This window comes from Heterodontus francisci, chromosome 8, assembly GCF_036365525.1.
Source record: "Heterodontus francisci isolate sHetFra1 chromosome 8, sHetFra1.hap1, whole genome shotgun sequence".
NCBI lineage: Eukaryota > Metazoa > Chordata > Chondrichthyes > Heterodontiformes > Heterodontidae > Heterodontus > Heterodontus francisci.
This window is the reverse complement of record NC_090378.1, coordinates 85,490,192-85,515,190: the sequence shown is the minus strand read 5'-3', so window position 1 is coordinate 85,515,190 and position 24,999 is coordinate 85,490,192. Positions and strand designations below refer to the sequence as shown.

At 44.1% G+C, this 24,999-nt stretch overlaps 1 protein-coding gene across 3 annotated transcripts in view; it reads left to right on the top strand.

The window, feature by feature from the left end:
- camsap2a (calmodulin regulated spectrin-associated protein family, member 2a) overlaps positions 1-24,999 on the top strand; it is a 234,924-nt gene that overhangs the window by 191,355 nt on the left and 18,570 nt on the right. For all 3 annotated transcript variants that reach the window (XM_068037604.1, XM_068037603.1, XM_068037602.1), the window contains 2 exons: positions 19,696-19,768; positions 20,364-22,539. In XM_068037604.1, the coding sequence (XP_067893705.1) occupies positions 19,696-19,768; positions 20,364-22,539 (2,249 nt within the window). The remainder of the gene's footprint in view (positions 1-19,695; positions 19,769-20,363; positions 22,540-24,999) is intronic.

The window sequence follows — 24,999 nt, the reverse complement described above, 5'->3', positions numbered from 1 at the left end:
AGCAAATCTGCAGGGAATTGAGATGTGCAAAAACTATAGAGTGGTGATATTGGGGGAATTTAATCAACCAAATATGGATTGGGATAATTTTAGAGTAAAAGGTAAGGAGGGGGAGGAATTTCTGATATGTGTTCAGGAGAACTTTCTTGATCGGCATGTACTCAGCCTAAATAGAAAGGAGGCATTGCTGAACCTGGTGCTGGGAAATGAGGTGGGCCAAGTGGACCAAGTACCTGTCGTGAGCACTTGGGCAAGAGTGATCATCGTATCATGAGGTTTAAACTCGTATTGCAAAAAAGCAAGAAACAAAATAAGGTAGAATGTCTAGATTAGAAGAGGGCTAATTGCAATGTGATGAGAAGGGATCTTGCCAGACTGGCAGGAAGAGCTGTATTGGAACAATGGGTTACCTTTAAGAAAAAGATGCTTCGGGTACAGGCTAGTACATTCCAACAAGGGCAAAAGGTAAGGCAACCAAAAACAGCACTCTTTGGATGAAGAGGGAGATAGAGATTATGATGAAACAAAAAAGGAAGGGTGTATGTTGCATATCAGATGAATTATTCAAGTGAGAACCAGGCCAAATACAATAAGTTGAGAGGGGAGGTGAAGAGGTAAATAAAACTGGCAAAGAGAGATTTGAGAATAGAATGGCAGTCAACGTAAAAGGGAACCCAAAAGAGGATAATATATGGTTAGAGGCACAGGGCAAGGTTAATATACTTAATGAGTACTTTGTATCAGTGTTCACTAAGGAAGTGAAATCTGACAAAATATTGGTAGAAGCAGAGAGAGTAGAGGCAATGGATAAGGTAAAAATTGAGGGGGGAGGTACTAAAAAGCTGGTTATGCTTAGGGTTGTCTGGAAGGCTTGCATCCCAGGTTGCTGAAGGAAGTGAGGATGGAGATAGTGGTATAGTTTTCCAAACTTCCCTGGATACAGGGGAGGTGCCAGTGGATTGGAGAGTGGCAAATGTGACACACTTATTCAAGGAAGGGTGGAAGGACGGTCCTTGCAACTACAGACCAGTTAGTTTAACATCAGTGGTGGGTAAGGTTTTAGAAACAATAATCAGGGAAAAAAATCAACACACACTTGGAGAGATTTGAGTTAATTAAGGATAGCCAGCGTGGATTTGTAAAAGGCAGATCATGCTTGACTAATCTAATTGAATTTTTTGATGAAGTAACAGAGAAGGTTGATGAAGGGAATGTGGTGCATGTTGTTTATATGGATTTTAAGAAAGCATTTGATAAGGTACCATATAAAAGGCTGGTTAACAAAACTGAGGCTCATGGAATATGCGAGTCAGTGTCTAATTGGATAAAAAAAAATTGGCATAAGGACAGAAAACTGCATTTTGTAGTAAATAGTTGCTTTTCAGACTGGAGGATGGTAGACAGTGGCATTCCTCAAGGGTCAGTGCTGGGACCACTGCATTTTTCGTTCTATATAAATGACTTGCATCTTGGAATGCAGAGTAGAATCTCAAAATTTGCCGATGATACCAAACTTGAAGATGTGGCAAACAGTGAGGATATGAACTGCCTGCTATAAGGCATGGGCTATCAGAATGGACAGAGAGGTGGCAGATGGAATTTAATGCTGACGTGTGAGGTGATGCATTTTGGCAGAAGGAATAGGCTGAGGGTGAGGCAATATCTACTTCCTGCACACTCTTTCGAACTCTGCTATTAAAAAAGGGACCTGGGTGTGCATGTGCATTGATCTTTGAAGGTGGTAGGACATATTGAGAGAGTGATTAGTAAAGCATATGGGATCTTGGTCTCCATAAATAGAGGCATGGAGTACCAAAGCAGGGAAGTTATGCTGAACCTTTATAAAGCTTTGGATCGGCCCCAACTGGAGTATTGTGCCCAGTTCTGGTCACCACACTTCAGGAAGGATGTGAGGGTCCTTGAGAGGCTGCAGAGGAGATTTACCAGAATGATTCCAGGGATGGAGGATTTTAGTTACAAGGTTAGATTGGAACTAACTGGAAAAACTGGGGTTCTCTTTAGAACAGTTTGAGGGTAGATTTAATAGAAGTGTACAAGATTATGACAGGCTTAGATAAGTTAGAGAAGGAAAAACTGTTCCCATTAATTAATGGTACAAGGACTAGGGGACACAGATTGAAGATTTTGGGCAAGAGATACAGGGGGAATGTGAAGGAGAACTTTTTTACGCAGTGGGTGATAATAACCTGGAACTCACTGTCCACAAGGGTGATAGAAGCGGAGACCATCAGTGACTTCAGAAAGAAATTGGATGGCCACTTGAAGGAAATGGATTGCAGGGCTATGGGGATCAAGTGGGGGTATGGGTCTGGCTGAATAGCCCCATGGAGAGCTGGTGTGGACTCAATGTGCCGAATGGCATATATGGCTCTATGATAAGGGCTACGCAGTGAGGATATGGCTACTGATGTCTGTGAGGAGCCCTCGCACAGATACAGAGGAGAGGTACAACACATGCCACGGAACAATGTGAGCGACTATAGAACAGATCATTGGTCTGCTGAAGATCAGATTCAGGTGCCTAGATCAGTCCGGTGAAGCCCTTCAGTATGCCCTGGCGAGGGTCTCGTATATATAGTGGTAGTTTGCTGTGCACTGCACAACCTGGTGCTGCAGAGGGGAGAGACGTTGAACAATGAGGACTGTGAGGAACATGATGCCTCCTTGGACGATGAAATGCGGAGGAGGAAGCTGGCCAAGAATCCCCGGATGAGGGACCCCACGGTTAACAGGAGAGATTCCATGAGGGAGTCCGTAAGGGAGGCTCACGATGTTCTTATACATTCATGTTTCCTTTTGATCCTTATTGCAAGTTGTACATTGACCAATAAAGACGCACCTTTATGCCCTGTTCTTTCAGGAAACGATCATTGTTTGTGAGTTGCCCAGCGCTGGTCTGGCAATCCTCCAGACTGGACTCCAGCATGATGCCTCGCCTCAAGCCTCTTCACAGAGGCTGGGTTGAAACAAAGCTCTAGAGGCCATAAGGAATAGGAAGGAGATCTCGTTTGTTGGAAAAAATTCTTTACATTGACCGTGACAGCAAACGCTACCCTTTCCACCTACAATACACATTCACCAGTTTAAAACCCCATGATTCCAGGTACCCTTCTTCATTCCTTTGCACGCACTCCTACAAGGTGTTCCCCCAGCGCTGCCAGCCGAAGTGGAGGCAGGCTGCTGACCTTGCTGCCTTTGGCGGTTGTCTTCCAATTGCTTGAGGCCTAGTGGGCCCCAGCATGTTGGGGGTCACCTGTACAGAAGCAGTAGCACCCTCTGTCGTCAGGGATGATGACCCTGGTGTCACTGGCAAAGGAGCAGAGGAACTGCTGGTCACATCTAAAGCACCCTGAGAGGAGCCCCCAGCAGCGCTGGGCAGCTGCTTCTCCTCCCTTGCAAGGCAAACGTGTGCCTCCCTGCTGACCTGAGGGGGTAGAGGACCTGATGGTGACTCCAGGACCCCAGTAAATGCCTGCTACCCGACTGGGACCCGACAACATGTATCGGGTTAAGGTCGGGTCGGGCCCCTCTTCTGGGTCCGGCTTTCAGGCTCGGGCTCAGGCTGGGCCGAGTCAGTGTAGTGCTCAGGTTGGGCCGGCCACACATGGTAAGTGCTCTGCCGGTAAGTATTAAAAATAAAAAACTTACCTGAGCTGAGAGTCCAGGACGAAACTGAGTCTGCGCAGTGAGCGAGTGTCATCACTATGACATCATCACGCATGCGCTGCAGCTTCGTGGAGCTTCCTAGTAGGAAGGTAAGTAAAGGGATGGTCGGGTTGGGCTCGGGGCGAAATTGGAGGGACTTGGGCCAGGTCGGGCTCGGGTCCGCTGTGTATCGGTCGGGTTCTTTTTCCCAGCCTCAGCAGGCCTTTAGACCCCAGTCCCCTTCTCGCCTTGACACTGCTGCCTTGTACTCATGTCAAGGCATGGGTTTGCAGGTCTGCACAAATGGTCCTGCAGAGAGTGAGTGCTCGACTGCATGTGGCTCTCCATCAGAGCTGCCGATCTTTCGATGGATGACACCAGTCAGAGACAGTGCAGCACTCAAGGCCTGGATGGACTCCTCATCATCTGTGCTTGAGCACACATAGCCTCTGGCATCTCTGCTAGATGTTGCCTGACCTTCTGCTGCAGCATTTCCCATGAAGCTGATGACAGCAGAGGCACATCATTAGCCCAGGGCACATCATAGGCTTGGCCTCCATCTTTCCTCTGACTGTCAGAAGCCTGGGCTGTCACAGTCATTGTCAACTGCTTGGGTGAGTCTGTGATGTGCTCACCAGCTTTTGTGCCTGAATCTAATCACGAGTGCATACCCACTGATGTGAGAGTATCTATGCTGGTGGAGGGTGCAAGGTGATGGACCCTCTGAGGCTCCGTCCTCCCTGTCTGAGATGGCAGACTCTCCCTCAGTCTCAGAGGCTCTTTGAGTAGGTTCTGCAAGACCTGCATGAGAGAACAGAGATGTTGAAGGGTCAAGGGCCTCTCTCCCAACATATCACGTACCCCGATGTTGGGGATCCCTGATGCACAATGAGCAACATGGCTTCACCACTGCAGATGCACCCTTGTACCCCGTGACAACCTTACTCATTGTCTCTCTGTCCGCAATGCTTCTTCCATCCTGCAGCCCAACCAGCTCCACAGCCGCCTCCTCCATCGGGTTCAGGAAATGAAGAATCGACAGCCCGCCACCAGTCTTGGCCCGCGCTCTCCCATTTGTGTGCAATTTTCTCTTGCAGACACAGGGATGTTGGTCTCTCAGTGAGAAAAGTCCCAAGACGCATGTAGATGTTTATCCATCGATTACAGATGGGGGTGCACAGATGCCTCCTGCATCCGCCCCCTTTCCAGTGATACCATGAGGGTCTCAAATAACAAATGACCTTCTTTCAGGGCCATTTCGCCATTCATCCAGCAGTTTGTTTGCATCCCTTGACCTTTTGCCCATGTCCAGCTGGGCTCCTTCTCCTCTGACAAATGTAAACCCAAGAGCTGAAGGCTTTAAGAGATACTCACTTTTGCTGCCTGGATGTGGTCATTGAGCCCCTTGCGGCACTGAATCCAGATCCTCAGGGTGACTCCATGGTTCTGACCTCCTCTGGAATCTGCAGCCAGGCTTGCTTGGTTAGTCTCCCAGCTCTCCTCCTCCCATCTCTGGGTAAGACAATCGCCCAACTTTCCCTGGCAGGTGGAGGGAGACATCATCTGAGAACTATTGTTCTACCCCACCACCATCCATGTAATTGGTTAGCCCCATGCCTCATTCGCCTTAATTAGCCGGTCGCTGCTGGATCACGTGTAGCAGGCTGCTCGGGGCCCTGACATAAGCCACATTCGCCTCCAGCCATCATCACAAAATCTGGCCCTATCTATCTGTTATTAAAGTTTTATTTTATGATGTGCATTTTCCATCCACTATCCTTGCTTTATGGGTCATGCTTGAAATGTTGAAACTGATGTTCAGTAATTCTCGCTCTGTAAATGTTTGTCTTTGTCATTTGATAATCTTCCCACCAATAGAAACACAGAAACTTCTCCCTTTTTCATCTATCTTGCATGCTCTGCCACCTACAAAACTCAGGCCACACCTCATCAGCATACCAATATCAACCAACCAACTTTATCAGTTTCCTGACGCTCCGCTGCTGTCTTTTTCGCTGCTCTATAGCCCGATATGGACTTTCCTCCTCCCCACTCATTTCTTTCAATACCTGCTATGAAGCTTTGTAATAGTTTTATTTCTTCCCTTTCTGCATGCCATGAGGAAAAAAAATGTTGGGCCACCTCCTCCCAATCCCTTGCTGGCACTTGACCATCTATCCCTCCCAATTATTTTTCACATTTGCTCAATAGCTTCCTTTATTTTATACCTTACCCTTTTTTTTTAAAAAACCATCTTTATCTATTTATTTGGCATCTTCATATTGTTTTTTATTTTCCCCGACTTATTTGCCATTTATCTCGTCCACCTGTTCTGCTGTCTCATTCCTCTGCTTCCCTTCTCAACCACGCATCTATTTCCATTTATCCCCTTCGTAATTTCCTCTATCCACCACTCACTGCCCCCCAACTCCAACACCTGAATAAATGCAATTGTCATCCATGGTACTCCAATCTGTACCACTTCTGTTACAAATTAGCGTATTTTCCAACTTGCCAAAAGCAACACCATGATCATCCACTAGTAGTAAATTTAAAATGGTACATTTAGCACCTGAAAGTGTCACATTTTGTTACAGATGTAAAAAAAAAATTAAGAGGCTGAGTGTTCTTAATCTCAACTGAAACTGAGCGCATTCCAATGAGAAAATGTCCCAAATCAAACTCTGAATAGTTGAACCACTGTTCACTTCACAACACGTTAAAAGCTCACAGTTTCACCTCAGTAGAATAATGCATTGTGCATCACATGGCGTAACAATCCTGTCCTTATCAAACTCTGTTGTTCCAACTTACTATGAGTGGTGCCAAGGAAAGTATACCAGTTTGTATTTAAAAATGACATTCTGCACAAAATTTATATCTCTAATTAGTATTAAACAAGAATAAAAAACTAAGGACTAGTACCAAAAAAATTTTCTCGCTGAGATATCTCCACTGCTTTCCTCCCTCAGCCTCTGCAACAAGCAACTTCTCCTCAGTGATTTGAAACTCCAACTCATTCATCTTGTTCTTCTTACCCGGAGTTCACTGCCCTCCTATCCTAACTTAATCTCTTAATCCATATAAACTCCCCAAGCCATATTCACGGTCACCCCCTTTAACCTTGCCATCTTACGTGGCTTCACCAATCATCATGTCAATCATAGATAAGGCCATCTCGGATCACTTCCTTGTATTGCTCTTCACCCACATTCTCCTCTCCCTGCTTCGCAACACCACTTCCTTCTGTGTCCATCCCTGGGGAAAAAAACTCCCAATTACAGCTGCACTTTCAAAATCCCAACAGTCCAACCGTTGGTCCTCCATTTACCACCTCAGTACCAGTCTTCTCAACCACACTCTCACCTCCCCAAATATTGATGTCCTAGCCCCCATTAAAACCATTTCTGTTTTGGGCAATCTCGCAGTCACTCACTCTCACTCTCACTCTCACTCTCACTGACACACACACCTCATCTCTGCTCCCCTAAGTTTAAGGGATGCTGTTAATTGTAAATTAATGGAGTATTTAATTGTATTCAGATGGTGGTCATTAACTGGGGATTTACCTGTGCTCATAGGCTGGAACTAGTTGTTGGGATTGGAAATGCATGGTATATAATGTGTGTCAACTTAAATAAAAGCTTGTAAATGTATAAGGTCTAGGCTCCAGTTCTAACCTTCACTGTCTAGCTGTCTGAGTTGTAACAGACGCAGATTTGAACAGATATGGCAGATATCAGGTTTAGACATTTACAGACCGATTTGGCTGGACCATATAAAGTACTATCAGGTCCTGCTCCTGTCTCCTAAAACTGCTCGCTATTCTAGGATCTTCCTAGAGTGCAAAGACAACCCCGGTTTCTTTTCTCTAGGCTTTCCCCAGGCTCCTCAATCCTCACCTTCAACAACAAGTACGAGGAGCTCATGGATTTCTTTGTCACTAAGATTGAGACCATCTGTTCAGCTGCCTCTGCCACTTCCCTCCCTTCCACTCATCTACTGAGCCAGGCTTCCTCTAAGGTACCCCTTTCCCTAGCCCTGGACTTCTGGGATTTATTTTGTGTCACCGGCAGGCTCCCAAAAAGGTGGGGGGAGCCCCACCTCAGCCTTTCCGAGCCCTCCTCACCACCCACAGCGTGATCTTAATGTTGTTCCGTTACATAAGTGGCTGATGCCGGGATTCCCGCCCCTTTGAAGATGGGAATCCCACCTCCAAGGGCTGGCAGCTCAGCAGTATCGGCAGCGCCACCACTATGCTCCCCCACCTCCAGTCGCAGTGGGGTGCTCATTAAATCCAACCCTGTGTCTTTTTTTGGTTTCTTTTCTATCTCCCCTCATGCCACCTCCAGGCTCATCTTGTCCATGAGACCCACCTCCTGCTCCCTTGGCCCTATTGCCACTAAACTGCTGGCCACCCAACTTCCTTTCCTGGTCCCAAAGTTAGCGGACATTGTTAATGGTTCTCTCTATTCAGGTACTGTCCCTCTTCCCTTTTTAAATCTGTTATCATCACGCCTCTGTTCAAAAAAAAACTCTAGACTCCACCCACCTTACAAACAACCATCCCATCTCCAGTTTCCATCACCTGAAGACACCGTTAGTTTTCACATGTATGCTGACAATACCCAACTCTACTTTACCACCATCTCTCTCTCTCAACCCCTCCACTGTCTCTAAATTTAAACGGCTTGTCCTACATTAAGTGCTGGATGAGCAGAAATTTCCTCCAATTAAATATTGAGAAGGCCAAAGCCATTGTTTTCAGTCCCCAAGACAAATTACGTTTCCTAGCCACCGACTCCATCCCTGTTCCTATCAAGGGGAGGCGGTGGCAAAGTGGTAATGTCACTGGAGTAGGAAACCAGAGGCCCAGGCTAATGCTCTGGGGACACATGACATCTGGTGGGATTTAAATTCAACTAATAAATCTGGAATTTAAAAAAAAAGCTAATCTCAGTAATGGTGGCCTAGCAAGCCAACCAGTTGTACCAAACTGTTAGAGAAAAGCTAAAAGGAATGAAACCGCACAGAGCACCCTGCATCGACCTAGGCACCAGAAATGACAACGCCCTGCAAAGTCCTCCTTACTAACATTTGGGGGCCTGTGCCAAAGTTTGGAGAGTTGTCCCACAGATTAGCCAAGCAAGAGCCTGACATAGTCATACTCACGGAATCCTACCTTTGAGCCAATGTCCCAGACACCAACATCACCATTCCTCAGTATGTCCTGTCCCACTGGCAGGACAGACCCACCAGACATGGTAGCACAGCGGTATACAGTCAGGAGCGAGTTGCCCTAGGAGTACTCAGCATTGACTCCAGACCCCATGAAGTCTCATGGCATCAGGTCAAACATAGGCAAGGAAACCTCCTGCTGATTACCACCTACCACCCCTCCTCAGTACCCTCCATGTTGAATACCACTGAGGGTGGAAAGGGGGCTGAGTATAGTCTGGATGGGGGACTTCAATGTCCATCACCTAGAGTGGCTTGGTAGCACCACTACTGACTGAGCTGGCCGAGTCCTAAAGAACATAGCTGCTACACCGGGTCTGTGGCAGGTGGTGAGGGAACCAACAAGAGGGAAAAACATACTTGACCTTGTCCTCACCAATCTACCTGTTACAGTATTGGTATGAGTGACCACCACACAGTCCTTGTGGAGATGAAGTCCCATCTTCACATTGAGGATACCCTCCATCGTGTTGTTTGGCACTACCACTGTGCTAAATGGGATAGATTTCAAACAGATCTAGCAACTCAAAACTGGGAATCCATGAGGTGCTTTGGGCGATCAGCAGCAGCAGAATTGTATTCAACCACAATCTGTATGTCCCCCAGTTACCATCAACCAGGGATCAATCCTGGTTCAATGAAGAGTGCAGGACGGCATGCCAGGAGCAGCACCAGGCATACCTCAAAATGAGGTGTCAACTAAAGCCTGGCTTGGGTATAAAATTAAAACCTGACTCAGGCCCGACCTGACCACAGCCAACCCGAACTTGACCTGAGCCCGAGCTCTTTAAATTTTTTTTCCACACCCGACCCGACCTGACACAAATCTCCTCCATCTGTTCTGGCAGCAGGCTATTCCTGCAGCTGGAGTCGTGGGGAATCATGGGTAAGCCTGATCCCGTGATTTCCCGAAGCAGTGTCCAGCCTGACCCAACCCAAGCCCTAATGTTGGACTCTGAATTTCGACCCGACCCAACCAGAACCCAACACATGTATTCGGGCCTAGTCGGGTTCGGGTCGGGTAGCCAGGCTTTAGTGTCAACCTGGTGAAGCTACAACACAGGACTACATGCATGCCAGACAGCAGAAGCAGCATTCTATAGACAGAGCTAAACGATCCCATAACCAACAGATCTGATCTAAGCTCTGCAATCCTGCCACATCCAGTCGTGAATGGTGGTGGACAATTAAACAACTAACAGGAGGAGGAGGCTCCACAAATATCCCCATCCTCAATGATAGGGGAGCCCAGCACATCAATGCAAAAGACAAGGGTGAAGCATTTGCAACCATCTTCAGCCAGAAGTGTCCAGTGGACGATACATCTCTGCCTCGTCCTGAGGTCCCCAGCATCACAGATGCCAGTTTTTAGCCAGTTCGATTCACTCCATATGCTATCAAGAAATGGCTGAAGTCACTGGATACTGCAAAGGTTATGGCCCCTGACAACATTCCAGCAATAGTACTGAAGACCTGTGCTCCAGAACTAGCTGCGCCCCTAGCCAAGCTGTTCCAGTACAGCTACAACACTGGCATCTACCTGGCAATGTGGAAAATTGCCCAAGTAGTCACTTGTACACAAAAAATTGAACAAACCCAACCCGGCCAATTACCACTTCCACAGTCGACTCTCAGTTATCAGAAAAGTGATGGAAGGTGTTGTTAACAGCACTATCAAACTTAGCTATAAATCTGCTCACTGACACTCAGATTGGGTTCTGCCAGGGCCACTCAGCTCCTGACCTCATTACAGCCTTGGTCTAAACATGGACAAAAGAGCTCAACTTGAGGTGAGATGAGAGTGACTGCCCTTGACATTAAGACAGCATTTGACTGAGTATGGCATCAAGGAGCCCGAGCAAAACTGAAATCAGTGGGAATCGGGGAAAACTCTCGACTGGTTGGAAGGAAGATGGTTGTGGTTGTTGGAGGTCAATCATCTCGGCCCCAGGACATCACTGCAGGAGTTCCTCAGGGTAGTGTCCCAGGCCCAACCACCTTCAGTCGCTTCATCAATGACCTTCCTTCAATCATAAGGTCAGCTGAAGTGGGGATGTTTGCTGATGATTGCACCATTCACGACTCCTCAGATACTGAAGCAATCCGTGTCCAGATGCAGCAAGACCTGGACAATATTAAGGCTTGGGCTGAGAAGTGGCAAGTAACATTCGTGCCACACAATGACCATCTCCAATAAGAGAGAATCCAACCATCACCCTTGATATTCAATGGCATTACCATTGCTGAATCCTCCGCGATCAACAATGGGGGTTACCATTGACCAGAAACAGAACTGGACCAGCCATATAAACACTGTGGCTACAAGAGCAGGTCAGTGGCTGGAAATTCTGCATTGAGTAATCCACTTCCTGACTCCCCAAAGCCTATCCACCATCTACAAGGCACAAGTCAGGAGTGTGATGGAATACTCTCCACTTGCCTGAATGAGTGCAGCTCCAACAACACTCAAGAAGCTCAACACCATCCAGCACAAAGCAGCCCGCTTAATTGGCACCCCATCCACCACTGCAAATATTCACTCTCCCCTCCACCGCCAGTGCACAGTTGCAGCAGTGTGTACCATCCACAAGATGCACTGCAGCAGCTCTCCAAGGCTCCTTAGACAGCACCTTCCAAACCCATGATCTCTACCACCTAGATGGACAAGGGCAGCAGATGCATGGGAACAGCACCATCTGCACGTTCCCCTTCAAGGCGCATACCATCCTGACTTGGAACTATATTCCCATTCCTTCACTGTCACTGGGTCAAAATCCTGGAACTCCCTTCCTAACAGCACTGTGGGTGCACCTACACCACATGGACTGCAGCAGTTCAAGAAGGCAGCTCACCACCACCTTCTCCAGGGCAAGTAGGGATGGACAATAAATGCTGACCTAGCCAGCGACGCCCACATCCCGTGAAAGAATTTTTAAAGAAGTTGTCTGACTGTTCACGAACTTGATGTCATATTTGACCCTGAGATGATCTTTTGACCACATGTAATGTCATCATTAAGACTACCTATCTCCACCTCTGTAACATCACCCGACTCTGCCCCTGTCTCAACTCACCCGCTGCTGAAACCCTCATCCATTCCTTTGTTACCTTTAAACGCGACACTTACGATGCTGGCCGGCCTCCCATCTTCCACCCTCCATAAACTCGAGCCCATCCAAAACTCTGTTGCCTCTGGCCTAACTCTCACCAGGTCCGTGTTCACCCATGACCTCTGCTCGCTGACCTACATTGGTTCTCAGCTACGCAATGTCTTTTCTTAAATTCCTAACCTTGTTTTCAAATCCTTCTGTGGTCTTGCCCCTTCCTATCTCATTCAGCTCTACAACCCTCAGATATCTGCGCTTTTCCAATTCTGGCCTCCTGAGCATCTGTGATGTTAATTACTTTGCCAATAATGGTCCTGCCTTCAGCTGCCAAGGCCCTAAACTCTGAAATGCCCTCCTTAAAGCTCTCTACACCTCTTTTCTCCTGTTAAGGTCCTTAAAACTGACCTCTTTGACCAAGCTTTTCGTCATCTGTCCTAATATCTCCTGATGTGACTCAGTGTCAAATTTTGTCCAGTAACACTCCTGAGAAGCACTTAGGGGCATTTTTTTTTTTACTGCGTTGAAGGCATAGTAGTCATAAGAAAAGGCATTTTGGAAATTGCTGTTTCTGTCAAATAAAAGATGATACCACTTAGTCTCAACTACAGGAAGAATGAACAGTGTGTGATTTGTGCTATTTTTAACAAACTGGACAGTGAATCTTGTAAAAACAAAAACACTGAACTGAGCCACATTCTCTTTAAATATAGCAAACCATAGTTGAAGCTCTTTGATTTTCACATTATGTTTGCACAACTCCCTGAAGTTCCTCACCTTCAGAGGGACTTCATCAGTGTCTCCTAAAGTCCATGTAAAACATGGGCATTCATTGAATTTACAGCAAAAGATGCAACCCATGATGAGCATCCAACTTCAGTCATGGCTTAGCAAATATTGTCACTGTAGGATTTTGGAACAGGAGAAGGCTATTGGCTATTCAGTCCCTCGAGTCTGTTTTGCTACTTCATTCGATCATGGCTGATCTGTACATCAACTCTATTTATCTGTCTTTTGCTGTATAACCCCTTGATGCCCTTACCTAAAAAAATCTATCAATCTGAATCTTAGAAAATTTCAATTCATTAAACAGCCATGGCCTTTTGGGGAAGTGAGCTCCAGACTTCCATTAATCTGTGTGGAGAAAGTACTTCCTGATTTCACTTCTGAATCTCCTAGCTCTAATTTGAAGATTATGCCCTCTTGTTCTGGATTTTCCACCAAAGGAAATATCGTAGGGTGGACATCATAGAGCTCGATTTAGACCAGCCATCAACCATTTTAAATTCAAGGGTATGCAAGCCAGGTTGATGTAAACGGTCCTCATTATTTAACTCTTTAGGCCCTGGTATCATTCTGCAGCACTTTCAGGCACTGTACCCACTCATTGCTGTGGTTCAATGCCCGAAGCTGAATGCAGTACTCCAGGTTCGGGCTCTGTACAATTGAAGCATCTATTCTTCACTTTTGAATTCTAGCCCCCTTCAGATAATAGATACCATTCCCTTAGCCTTGTTCACTAATGTCTAAAACTGTTCAAAAAGGTGCAAATATGAAACCAAACAGCACAAAACTTGCATTCATTTGACGCCTTCAGCATAGAAAAATGTTCCAAGGTGTTTCAGAGGAAAAATGGATGCTGAGCCAGAGAAAGATGTAAGTCGGGATGACCAAGCGTGATCAAAGAGGTGGGTTTTAATGGAGGGGCAATGTACGCTAAATGGTACAATTTTAAAGAGGGTGCAGGAACAGAGACGCCTGGGGGTGTATATACAAAAACATTTGAAGGTGGTGTGGGATGACCTTAAAAGCACCACCTTAAGAAGATCTAAGTGAAGATTATCAGAGGAAGTGATGTCATGTCACACATGACCAGGGAGATGTGGGTGTAGCCCGACAGAGTGGGACATGTATTGGTGTGCTCCTGTAGCAACTGTGTATATATGTTCCCGTGAAAGTATAATTAAAATCCATGTTTTCTTTGGATATTACTTGTACTCTTGTGAGTCTTATATTAATTCACATACCAAAGGAACAAGTAATATTACATGGTGGCAACGTTTGTGATTTATGTTTTCCAAAGACCACCAAATATTACAATATCACATCGTGGCAACGTTTGATTTTTTTCTGAAGAACACACTAACAGAAAACAAGGTACAGCCGATTGCCTAGCTAGAGTTGCTGAAGATTCAGGTGGCAAGGACAGGCAGGACCCTGAGAGGTGTTGAAACTTTTTGAGTACAGTAGGCAATTTGCCAAGAGATTGGAGCTTTCAACTAATCTGGCAGTAGGTCGAAAAAGTTGAAAAGTAGTAGTACAGCCATAACCACTTTAGCTTTCCTGTTTTTTTTTTGGTCACGTGGGCAGGGCCTAATCTGAAAAGAGCTTAACAATGCCACTGGAGGTCCTGCACAAAGTAAAAGGCTGGCTCTGGCAGCTGCCGATACTGCAAACTACAGCCGTCTTTTTTTTAAAAAAGTGCTCCATTTAAAAAAAAATTGAACAAAGTGTGTAAGCAAAGAACTGCGCTCTCAGTTTTAAAAAAAAAAGCTGTGTTAACAAAGCAGCTGTAGTCTCACTCTTAAAAGGGGCAGGCCTACAAAAAAAGGAATCTATCTAAAAAAGGAAACAAAGAAGTGTGCCTGCGAAAAAGGAAACCTGTGAAAAAGCCTGTATCTGTGAAACAGCGGGATCATCCAGAAAATGGCTTTCAGGTATCCAATCATGGATTGGAAGGCATTGGACAAAGCGTCTGAATTTACATCGTTTTGACAACAGCTGGAACTGTGTTTCTTGGATCAAGACGTGAGCGAACCAGTGAAACAAGCTGTGAAAATTAAGATTGCACTGGTCAATGAGGGCCTGCAACAGATCAATATGTCAGGATTGTCAGCTGAGGATCAGAAAGACCCTAGAAAGGAATGGACATTCCTGGAGGAGCAACTCCAGGTCAAGGTCAATTTACAAGTACAAGTACAATTTACAAGGCTTGTGCTTATGACCTACTGGAAAAGGCAAGATGAGTCCATTGACCAGTTTGTTGCAAGGTGCCAAGGCAAAGATCAAGAATGCAACTTTGCAGATATTGAATTGTCGGAATGGATTATAGAGCTCGTAATTGCGTCAACCCCAATATAAGCCTTTCAAAAAGACCTGCTAGAAAACGAGAAAGGACACACTGTAGGTATGCTACTCAATGATGGAAGGAAATCTGAAGCCATCATGGCTGGACGCCAATAGCTACCAGCTACGACTATTGGTATGGTAACCCAGGCTCAGCCGTGTGATAAATGTAGCCTGACTTACCTGATTTGCAGTTGTCCAGCATGCCATGACCAGTACAAAGCTTGTGGCATGCGAGGACGTTGGACAAGGCAGTGCAGAGGTCCAAGCTCGGATACTGCACACAAGAATGGTGGCAGATCAAATGCACAGAGAACATCTGCAAGACAGAATGGCAAACGCAACAAAAGGTATGTCAACACACAACAAAAGCCCAAGCAGGTACATCAGGTCAGCAGAGAGACAGATTGTCAGGAGGACATGGGTGACGAATGCACTCGTGTGAACAGCAAGCAAGCATTTCACATAGTTAATTTGGATCAACATGTCCGTGCTATTCTACAATTTGAGGCATTTGCCATGATCGGGATTATAAGTTCACAGAAGAGTGGCAAGCATAAGCTCAGAGTAAAAATCGACACCAGAGCAAGTGCAAACATTCTGCCCATCTGTATACTGTAGGACATGGACTTAAAGAAATGGGAATCTGTGGTACGACCCACCCCAGCTAGGCTGACTGCCTACAATGGTTCTCCAATCAAGTGCATTGGACGGATTCGTCGTCAGTTGTCCCTCGACTCAAGGATGACGTCTGCACCAGGTCACTAGTTTCTGTCATGGGTCTTCAGGTGACTGAAAAGGCTGATTCCCGACCTGCAGATCTTTAGTCACATGGGGCAGGATGTCCCACGAGGTAGTGGGGTCCTCAGTGCAGGACTTGCTTCCTTTTCTTTCCTTCTGTCTCATCATTAAGGTGTTTGAACTCAAAGCATGATAAAGCTTGATGGACAAGTTATTGCCATTTTGAATGATTGGTAGCAAGCTCCTCCTAGTCATCAATGTCAATGATGCTGCTGTGTCTTTGAAGTGTTTTCTTTGTCCTCCCCTGGAACACTGGCCATTTTAGAGTTGAGAAAACAGGATCTGGCAGGGGAGACAGTTTCGGCCATCCGGACACAGTGTCCAGTCCATCGAAGTTAGTTTTGCAGGAATTTTGCCTGAGTGCTTATGGAACATTGCTTCAAGAAGAACACCTAGTGTTTTGGAACAATTACCTTGCAGTACAGCTATGGGAGCTCCGAATGGCTACCACAAATGTTTGATATTGTGGACACAACTGGAACAGCTGTCACAAGACTTCCAGTATGCCGATGTCTACGAATTGTCACAATACTTGAAGTCAACAACACACCAAAGACTTTAGAAAATATCCAGTTCGAGTGTATTGCGACAACACAAAGCCAGGGAGTCTTGACACGAAGAGGTGATATGACTGAGTGTCTCTCCTCAGACTTCAGTTCATTGCAGCAAGTACCCAGAGGCCAGAGGGATTGCTGACGTTGCCAATCATCATTTTTCTAAGCTTTCTAAACAAGGGAAGATGAAGGTATCATATGACAGGCAGCAGGACCAGAATTAGCTCGATTGCGACTAGTACAGAAGGTGAGAGGCCTCAATCATGCATTGGGAACTTGGAATCTGCAGAGGTTGCGATGTTATGTGACCAGCCCAGATGGTACGAGGTCCAGACACCCAACGGTGCAATTCTCAGACAGAACCGACGTCAACTCGGAGAGCTATATGATAACATTACATGTTACCCTGTGGCATCACAGACACATACAAAGACAGAGTCTGAAGATGAACATACAGAGGCACGAGCACAGAGGAAGAACATGCTAACCAGAGTCTCTGGGGAGTCGTCAAAACAAGCTCAGCTCTGGGAAGAGGTTTACGATAACATTATTGGAATGAATAAGCAAACCTCCTCTACGTTTTAGAGAGCGGTAAATTTACTTGTAAATAATGTTTTGTTTTAATCATGTATAGTTAATCTGAACTGTAACAACATTGGATGTTGTACACATGGCAGGAATTTTACGCCCTGGCAGGAGTGGAGTGGAGGCTGGGGGATGGGGTAGGGGTGTGCGTAAGATTGAGTGGGAGGCCGGGGATGCTGTTCCTGTTGCCTTTCAGCTCCCCACTGCAATTTTACCAGTGACGGGGAGGTGACAAATGGCCTGCCCACCTCAGGCCAATTAAGGCCCTTGTGGCTAATTAATTGCCATTTAAGGGCCGCCTCCTGCCTGAATATTGTCAGCGGCGGGCAGGTGTATCAGTAGCTCAGAAGGCCCCCTTGCAGGCTGTGGGGGGGTGGGGGGAGAGGGCCTCCTGATCAGGCACCCTGTGCCCAATCTGGATGGTTCCCCCTTGCTGTGGCACAAGCCGTCCCCACTGAAGCAACTCCTTCCCTGCACCACGCCCCCCACCCCCCCTCCCCCCACCTCCGCAGCTGTGTGTTGTCAAGCAAACCTCCACCTGCCAAGACTGAGGCACGCATTATTTCGCCACATGAAAATTAAAACTTTAAAAATTGTGATCTCTGATTGGAAAGACATTTCCATGGTAACATACAATGTTGAAACAATGGAGACTCTGCAGTTGCTCTCCAGTACACAGACGTGATCAGACTAGTTTTAGTCACTTAGCTAGCTGGCTGGGGCAGAGATATTTGAGCCTCGAACAAGGGATGTGAAGAGACTGTTCCATATAAGGAACTAGTCACATGACTAACCTGCTGAGCAACCTGGGAGCTTTTTGAATTTGAACTCCCAAATAAAGGAATTGCCAGGCAGAACACTATGTGCTCTCCTGGAATTAAGAACACCACCTGCCTGCCTGCCTATCTCTCAGGGAACTGAAACCATTGAAGGCACGTGAAACTCAAAGAGTGAAAGGTTTGCCACAAAGTTTTAAGAAGATTACTGGGCCCCCAATGAAATGCAAAAATATAACTTCATTCAAGGACTATAGCGAGCTCGAGAAACAGTAACAAAATATTGCCTTAAACTGTTCTACTCATCTCTTCTTCTCTTTTCTGTCCCTATCTTGCATGTTTATATCATGTGTGCATGCTTGCGTGTCGTATATCTGCAGGCGTGAACCGTATTAGAGTTAAGTTTAAGGTTTAATAAATTTTGTCTTTCTGCTTTAAACCAAAGAAAGCCTGTTTGTGCTGATTTGCCTGTTATTTGCCTGATAATTGGAAACTGTGAACACGGATTCACAAAAAGGGAAGCTCAAAACACAGTGTGTTTAAAATTAAGCCCTATAAGACCAGGTGAAGAGAGCAAGTGACTCCTAGACATATTGCTCACCTGGTTGTAACAGTATATATATATATATATATATATATATATATATATATATATATATATGTATGTTCCAGTGAAAGTATAATAAAAATCCACGTTTTCTTTGTAGCCCTGTAAGTCTTAGAATATTTCGTATACCAAAGGAACAAGTAATATTACAAGTGGCAGGACAAGTTGGAAAGGCTGCTTTTTTAAAATAAAAGCATATAGGTTCCTATTAATAAAGCAGTGGGCTAGAGTACAAAAGCAAGAAAATTATGTTAAACGTTTATAAATCACTGGTTAGGACTCAGCTGTAGTATTGAGCTTACTCTCTAGTAAGGTCAAAGCCTTAGAGAAGGTGCAGCAGAGAATTACTAGAATGGTACCGTGGGTGAGGAACCTCAGTTATGTGGTGAGCCAAGGAGTAGGACTAATTAGATAACTTTTTCCAGGAGCAGACATGATGGACTGAATGGGTGCCTTCTGTGCTGTTCTCATTCTGTGATTTCTATAGCGTGTTATAAATAGAAGATAGAGAAGCAGAGGGGCTTAAGGAGGGAATTCTAGATAATGGAATCTCAGCCTCAACTGCTGAAGGCTTGACCATGAATGGTAGTGGAGGGTGGGGGAAGCTGAGGTCAGAGTTGGAGTAACAGTGTTCTAGGTGGCTGGTAAAAGTTACAAATTGAGGAAGGGACAAGGCCATAAAGAGAATTCAACATGAGGATGAGAACTTTAAACTGGAGGCATTGGGGAACCAGGAGCAAATGTAGGTCAGTGAGGTAATGATTGAGGAGAAGGTCTCTCTCTGTGCCAAGTTAATTAATCGGAGCTAGATGGAAGAAGGAACATTAACTGGCTTCAACTACTTAGGCTAAAGAGAAGAAAAATTAACTCGGTTTTCTGTCTTAATAATGATCTGGTAACTCATCCCAGTCTTGGTCATGCACCATAGTGCCACATTAACAGACACCTGAGAGCAGATCACCTGCTCACATACATATTTTATGCAGAGAGACTCGAGGAATGAGTGTAAATTTGTTTTAAAATATTACACTCTATTTTGGGTCAGAATGCAATACATATTACAAAGGGCCTGAAGGGCCTTTTGATTAAAAAAAAAGTGGAAATTCTGTTTTTTGCTCACGGTTTGGAAAAGTATGATTTAGAATTGAGAAATTCCGAGAAATGGAAATTCTCTTATTTTCATTGAAGAGGAATTTCACATCCCCAGTGTGTAATATTTCATACATTTTTTTTTATAGGAATCATGCGTCGATCTACGTCCATGTCTTATGTGGAGGGTTATGCAGGAACCTGGCCCGAAAAGAAACAAAGGTTGGTAATACCTTTTTAAAAACTTTCTAGTCTAAATTGAAATTTAGACTTGAGTGAAATTGGTCATTAGTTTTTGAGTATGTTTGTAATGAATTTTGGTTTCTCATACAAATGAATCCTGCTACCTATAAAACAATGAGATTATGCATTTGCAAGATTCTGTATTTTATATACTTTTACTATCTTAATAAACTCACCTCGCCATTTTATAATCCTCCCAAATTCCTTGCACACTCTATCATTGTATCAAGGTGTTGTGTTTTGCCCCTATTTTGAAGTGGCGGGAATTTAAAATCCACACGTTCTACCAAGATTAAACTTATATAAGGGGGAAATAAGCAAAGTAGAATAAGACTACATCACTTATGGAAGTATGAATAGATCTAATTAAGGGTTTCTGAGGTACGAACATCATTTCCAAGTTTATGACACTCTATATCTTAATTATATATGTTGTTTGTGCTACCCATGTTTTAAGGCTCATCGTTACTATTGAGTTCATTTCTGTTGCTAAATCTTTTTGCAGGAATTTGAGTTTTAATTTGAAAAAGAATTGAAAATCTACTTCTCATACAGCTTTGTTTTTCTTTAACAGAGCCTTTCCCCAAGCTGTGTCTTTCAATATTCCCTTTGATTCAGACAACAACATTGATTCATCCACCACAAGTAACCGGACAATAATTCGATCAATTAGTAATGACAGTTTGATTTCAAACGTCAACAATACTCCCAAACACTTAGTGAGAAATGAATCTTTTCAGCCAATAAATGGACAGAGCAATGGAATAGAAGAAGAAATACATCTGTCGAATCACAATTATGAGAAGCCACCGAAAGGTTCTATTAGGAGGCCTGGTTTGGCAAATGATACCCTTAGAAGACGACCCATGAGAAGTACAGTATCAAATGGGCCAAAGGAAAATAGTTTAGATATCCCACCAAGCATTGAAGAAGCACTACAGATAATTCATGATGTAGACAAGCTCTACCCAGATCTTCAGTCTGAGCAAGAAGCTTATGGTTTTTTCCTACATGTTAACAATGCCAATGACATTTCTGTGAAACCCAGAATGAACCAATCCAGCAGTTTAGATTCCGTTGCAGAGATTAAAGGTGCTACAAGCCCTTTGACTGATAATACTGAGGTAGACACAGGGATCCATGTGCCATCTGAAGATATTCAAGAAACAATAGATGAAGACTTTTCCTTAAGAGATTATACCATTAGTATGGATTCGGATATGGAAGACTTTTCAAAACTCCAAGACACTGATCTAAGAAGTGATGATCATAATGATATGTTAATTCCAGGTTCAAATACACTGAGTGCTGTATTACAAGCTGAAAATAGCATCTCTCCAGGTTCTGCAATTAAAATGACCAGTTTTGCTGAACAAAAATTCAAAAAGCTGAATATCGCAGATGCCAAGTTGAGCAGTAGTAGTTCCCAAAAGACTACCCCAGAAGGTTCAGAGTTTAACACTCCAGGTGTGGTTTCTAGTGGTCAGATACCTGAGCTTAGTCCGCACAGACAAATGAGAGATCCTGCTCAGCTGTTGGCATCTGAAATGATTCAGCTTAAAATGAAACTAGAAGAAAAGCGTCGAGCGATCGAAGCTCAGAAAAAGAAAGTTGAAGCTGCTTTTACAAGGCAAAGACAAAAAATGGGCAGGACGGCATTTCTGAATGTTGTGAAAAAGAAGGGTGATGGAATTTCTCCATTAAATGAAGAACCTTGTGGTGACCAAGGGGACAGATTGTCACGTCAGAGGAAAATATCGCAAACGGAGAGTGTTGAAGAAAGAGCTGACTTAACATCTGAGGCAATTGGAATGAATGGTAACTCAGCAGATAGTGGTAAAGAGGGCCTTCAATCCCCCGCCATTGCAGCTGAATCAGAAAAACAAGTTGCCTGGAATTTAAGTAATGCCACTGAAGAGGCTTTAGGAGATGTTGACATCATAGAATACAACAGGTTGATTGAGAAAATGAATACAGCTTTACATGCCCTGCAGCAGGAGATGCAACGTTTGGCAAACCAGCAGGAATTAATAATGCAGATGAGGGAACAACAGCAAGCATGGGTAATTTCTCCTCCTCAATCTTCACCACAAAAGCAAGTCCGAGAACTTCGATCATCTTCACGATCAACTGGGTCATTATCTCCTTCACTATCTTCTTCTGGTGAATCACCTCGGTCTACTCAACGATCTCCTCAGACTTTTCACAGAAGGTCTTCATATTCTCATGTTAAAAACTCAAAATCAAGACCAAATGAATTGAAGATAACACCATTAAATCGTGTTCTCACAGCTCCATGTTCTGTCGATAGTCTTCCTCATCTCAGAAAGTTCTCTCCCAGCCAGGTCCAGACTAGATCATTCATTTTTCTTGAAGATGATGCACCTGATCATTCATTAAAAGGAGAGTATGTGAAATCAACTAATGAGGCAACAGAGCCTCAGACAGAAGAAGATAAACTGACAAATGAAAAGTGCTTGCAAGTGGAGAAAGAGGATCACGTGCAGCCTGTTGAACCTAAGGTTTTTCCATTCCCCACAGTGTCCACAGAAAAATCTATGGCTCTTGCAGACAGTCCTATTAAAAGAAAACATCCTATTGACCAGAGCACGAAGGCAAGCTTAATTGAGGTTTCCCTTTCAGATCTAAAGCTTTCAGAGGAGGAAGTGGAAGTAGATGAGGCAAATGATGGTGATGCTGAAAAGGAGCATTTTGAAGAACAAAAATTGTGTTGTGGGTTCTTCTTTAAAGTAAGTGCAAATCTTTTGCTTTCTGGGACTGCAGTGTAAGAATTAATTAATAGTAACTGCAACATCACAGATAAAAACTGACACTGATGCAAGAACAGTCTATTATGCATTTCTAATTTTATTCAAGCAATGCTACAAATTTGTGTACAGTAATTTTTCTTGCAGTATTCTTGTCAATAAACTGTCAGTACTAACATGGGTGTCAGCCTTGTATCGGTGATGGCAGTCTGACTTCGGAGAGAAAATATTCTGGGTTGAAGTCCTACTCCAGGGACTTGAACATATAATCCAGGCTGGCACTTCTGTGCTGTACTTGAAGGAATGTTGCACTGTTGGAAGGTGCTGTCTTTCCATTGAGATGTTAAACCGAGTCTCAGCTGGAAGTGTAAGATCCCGTAGCGCCATTCAACAAGTGGAGCGTTCTACCAGTGTTTACGCCAATATTAATCCCTCAACCAACACCTAAAACAGATGATCTGATTATTTTTCTCATTGCTGTTTCTAGGATCTTGCCGTGTGCAAAATGGTTGCCACATTTGCTACAGTACGACAGTGACTACGCTGCAAAAGTACTTCATTAGCTTTGTGATGCCCTGAGATCATAGGCAGATAAAAATAAAAGCTTAGCTCTATTGAAGGCATTGTGTCAAAAAGCACGTAATTTCAAGGTTTACAATTTCCCGATAAGTGAACGGGAAAAAGAATAATGGTGCACTGATTCTTAAGCTGCTTCAGAAGCACTTTTTTTTCCCCCCAAAAAAGTAAGCAGGAGGAAGTGCACAAATTAAGCACACCTATTAAAAGTTCACAGTGACAGTTTAGTATGTTAAGTGTTTTCGCGGGGAAACCAGTATAGAGATAGAGAGAGAGAAATATATTTCTACCTATATCTCCATGGCTTTGCACACAGTAAGTCAGAAAATATGGTCTCTCTTTTATCTGTCTGTAACATCTTTGTTACTGATTCTCTCCCCTCTTCTGCTTTTTCTCTTCTGTCCTCCTCTCACTTTAACTCTCATAGGTATTTGAAATTAGAATCTATCTTGACAGGGATATGCAATTAGCATTGACCCTTCACTTGCTATCCAGAAGGCACAGATGGAGATAATTAGCTGGCTTCAAAATTTTTTTTTTTGAAAACTCAAATAACATGAAATGAAGAAAAACACACTGGTAGAAATTTTCCACCTCACCACTTGGGTTGCTGCCCAGGCAGTGAGGTTGAAAATTACTGCACTACCTCCCTAACACCTCTACCATTTTTTCCCACTTTTTTTTCTCCTCTGAACCCAAGGTTGGAAATGTTAGGACTGTTCTTGGAACAGAGAAGGTTGATAAGTGACCTAATAGAGGTCTTCAAGATGATGAGAGGTTTTGATAGAGTAGATAGTGGAAAATTATTCCCTTTGGTGGGTGGGTCTTTGGTGTTTTTTGAGGATGTTACTAATAGAATTGATAAAGGGGAGTCGGTGGACGTAGTATACTTGGATTTTCAGAAGGCTTTTGATAAAGTCCCCCACAGGTGATTGATTAGCAAAATTAAAGCACATGGTATAGGAGGTAATATACTGGCATGGATTAAGGATTAGTTAACAGGCAGAAAACAGAGAGTAGGAATAAACGGGTCATTCTCACTTTGGCAGGCTGTGACTAGTGGGGTATCGCAAGGATCAGTACTTGGGCCCCAGCTGTTCACAATATATATCCATGATTTAGATGTGGGGACCAAATATAATATTTCCAAGTTCGCAGATGACATAATTAGGTTGGAATGTTGTTGTGAGGAAGATGCAAAGTGGCTTCAAGGGGATTTGGACAGACATAGTGAGTGGGCAAGAATGTGGCAGATGGAATATAATGTGGAAAAATGTGAGGTTATCCATTTTAGTAAGCGGAATAGATGTGCAGAGTATTTCTTAAATGGTAATAAATTAGAAAGTGTAGATGTACAAAGGGACCTGGCTGTCCTCGTCAATAAGTCACTGAAAGCTAACATGCAGGTGCAGCAAGCAATTAAGGAGGCTAATGGTATGTTAGCCTTTATCACAAGAGGATTTATTCATATTATTCATTAATGACTTGGATGATGGCATAGTAAGTAATATATCCAAATTTGCTAATTATACAAAGTTAGGCAGCATTGTAGAAAGTCTAGATGATAGCATAAAATTGCAAGGAGATAGAGACAGACTAGGTGAATGGGCAAAACTGTGGCAGATGGATTTCAATGTGGATAAGTGTGAGGTTATCCATTTTGGACCAAAAAAGGATAGAGCAGGGTACTTTCTAAATGGGAAGAGGTTAAGTACAGTGGATGTCCAAAGAGACTTGGGGGTTCAGGTGCATTGATTTTTAAAATGCCACTAGCAAGTGCAGAAAATAATCAAAAAGGCTAATGGAATGCTAGCCTTTATATCTAGAGGATTGGAGTATAAAGACACAGAGGTTATGCTGCAGCTG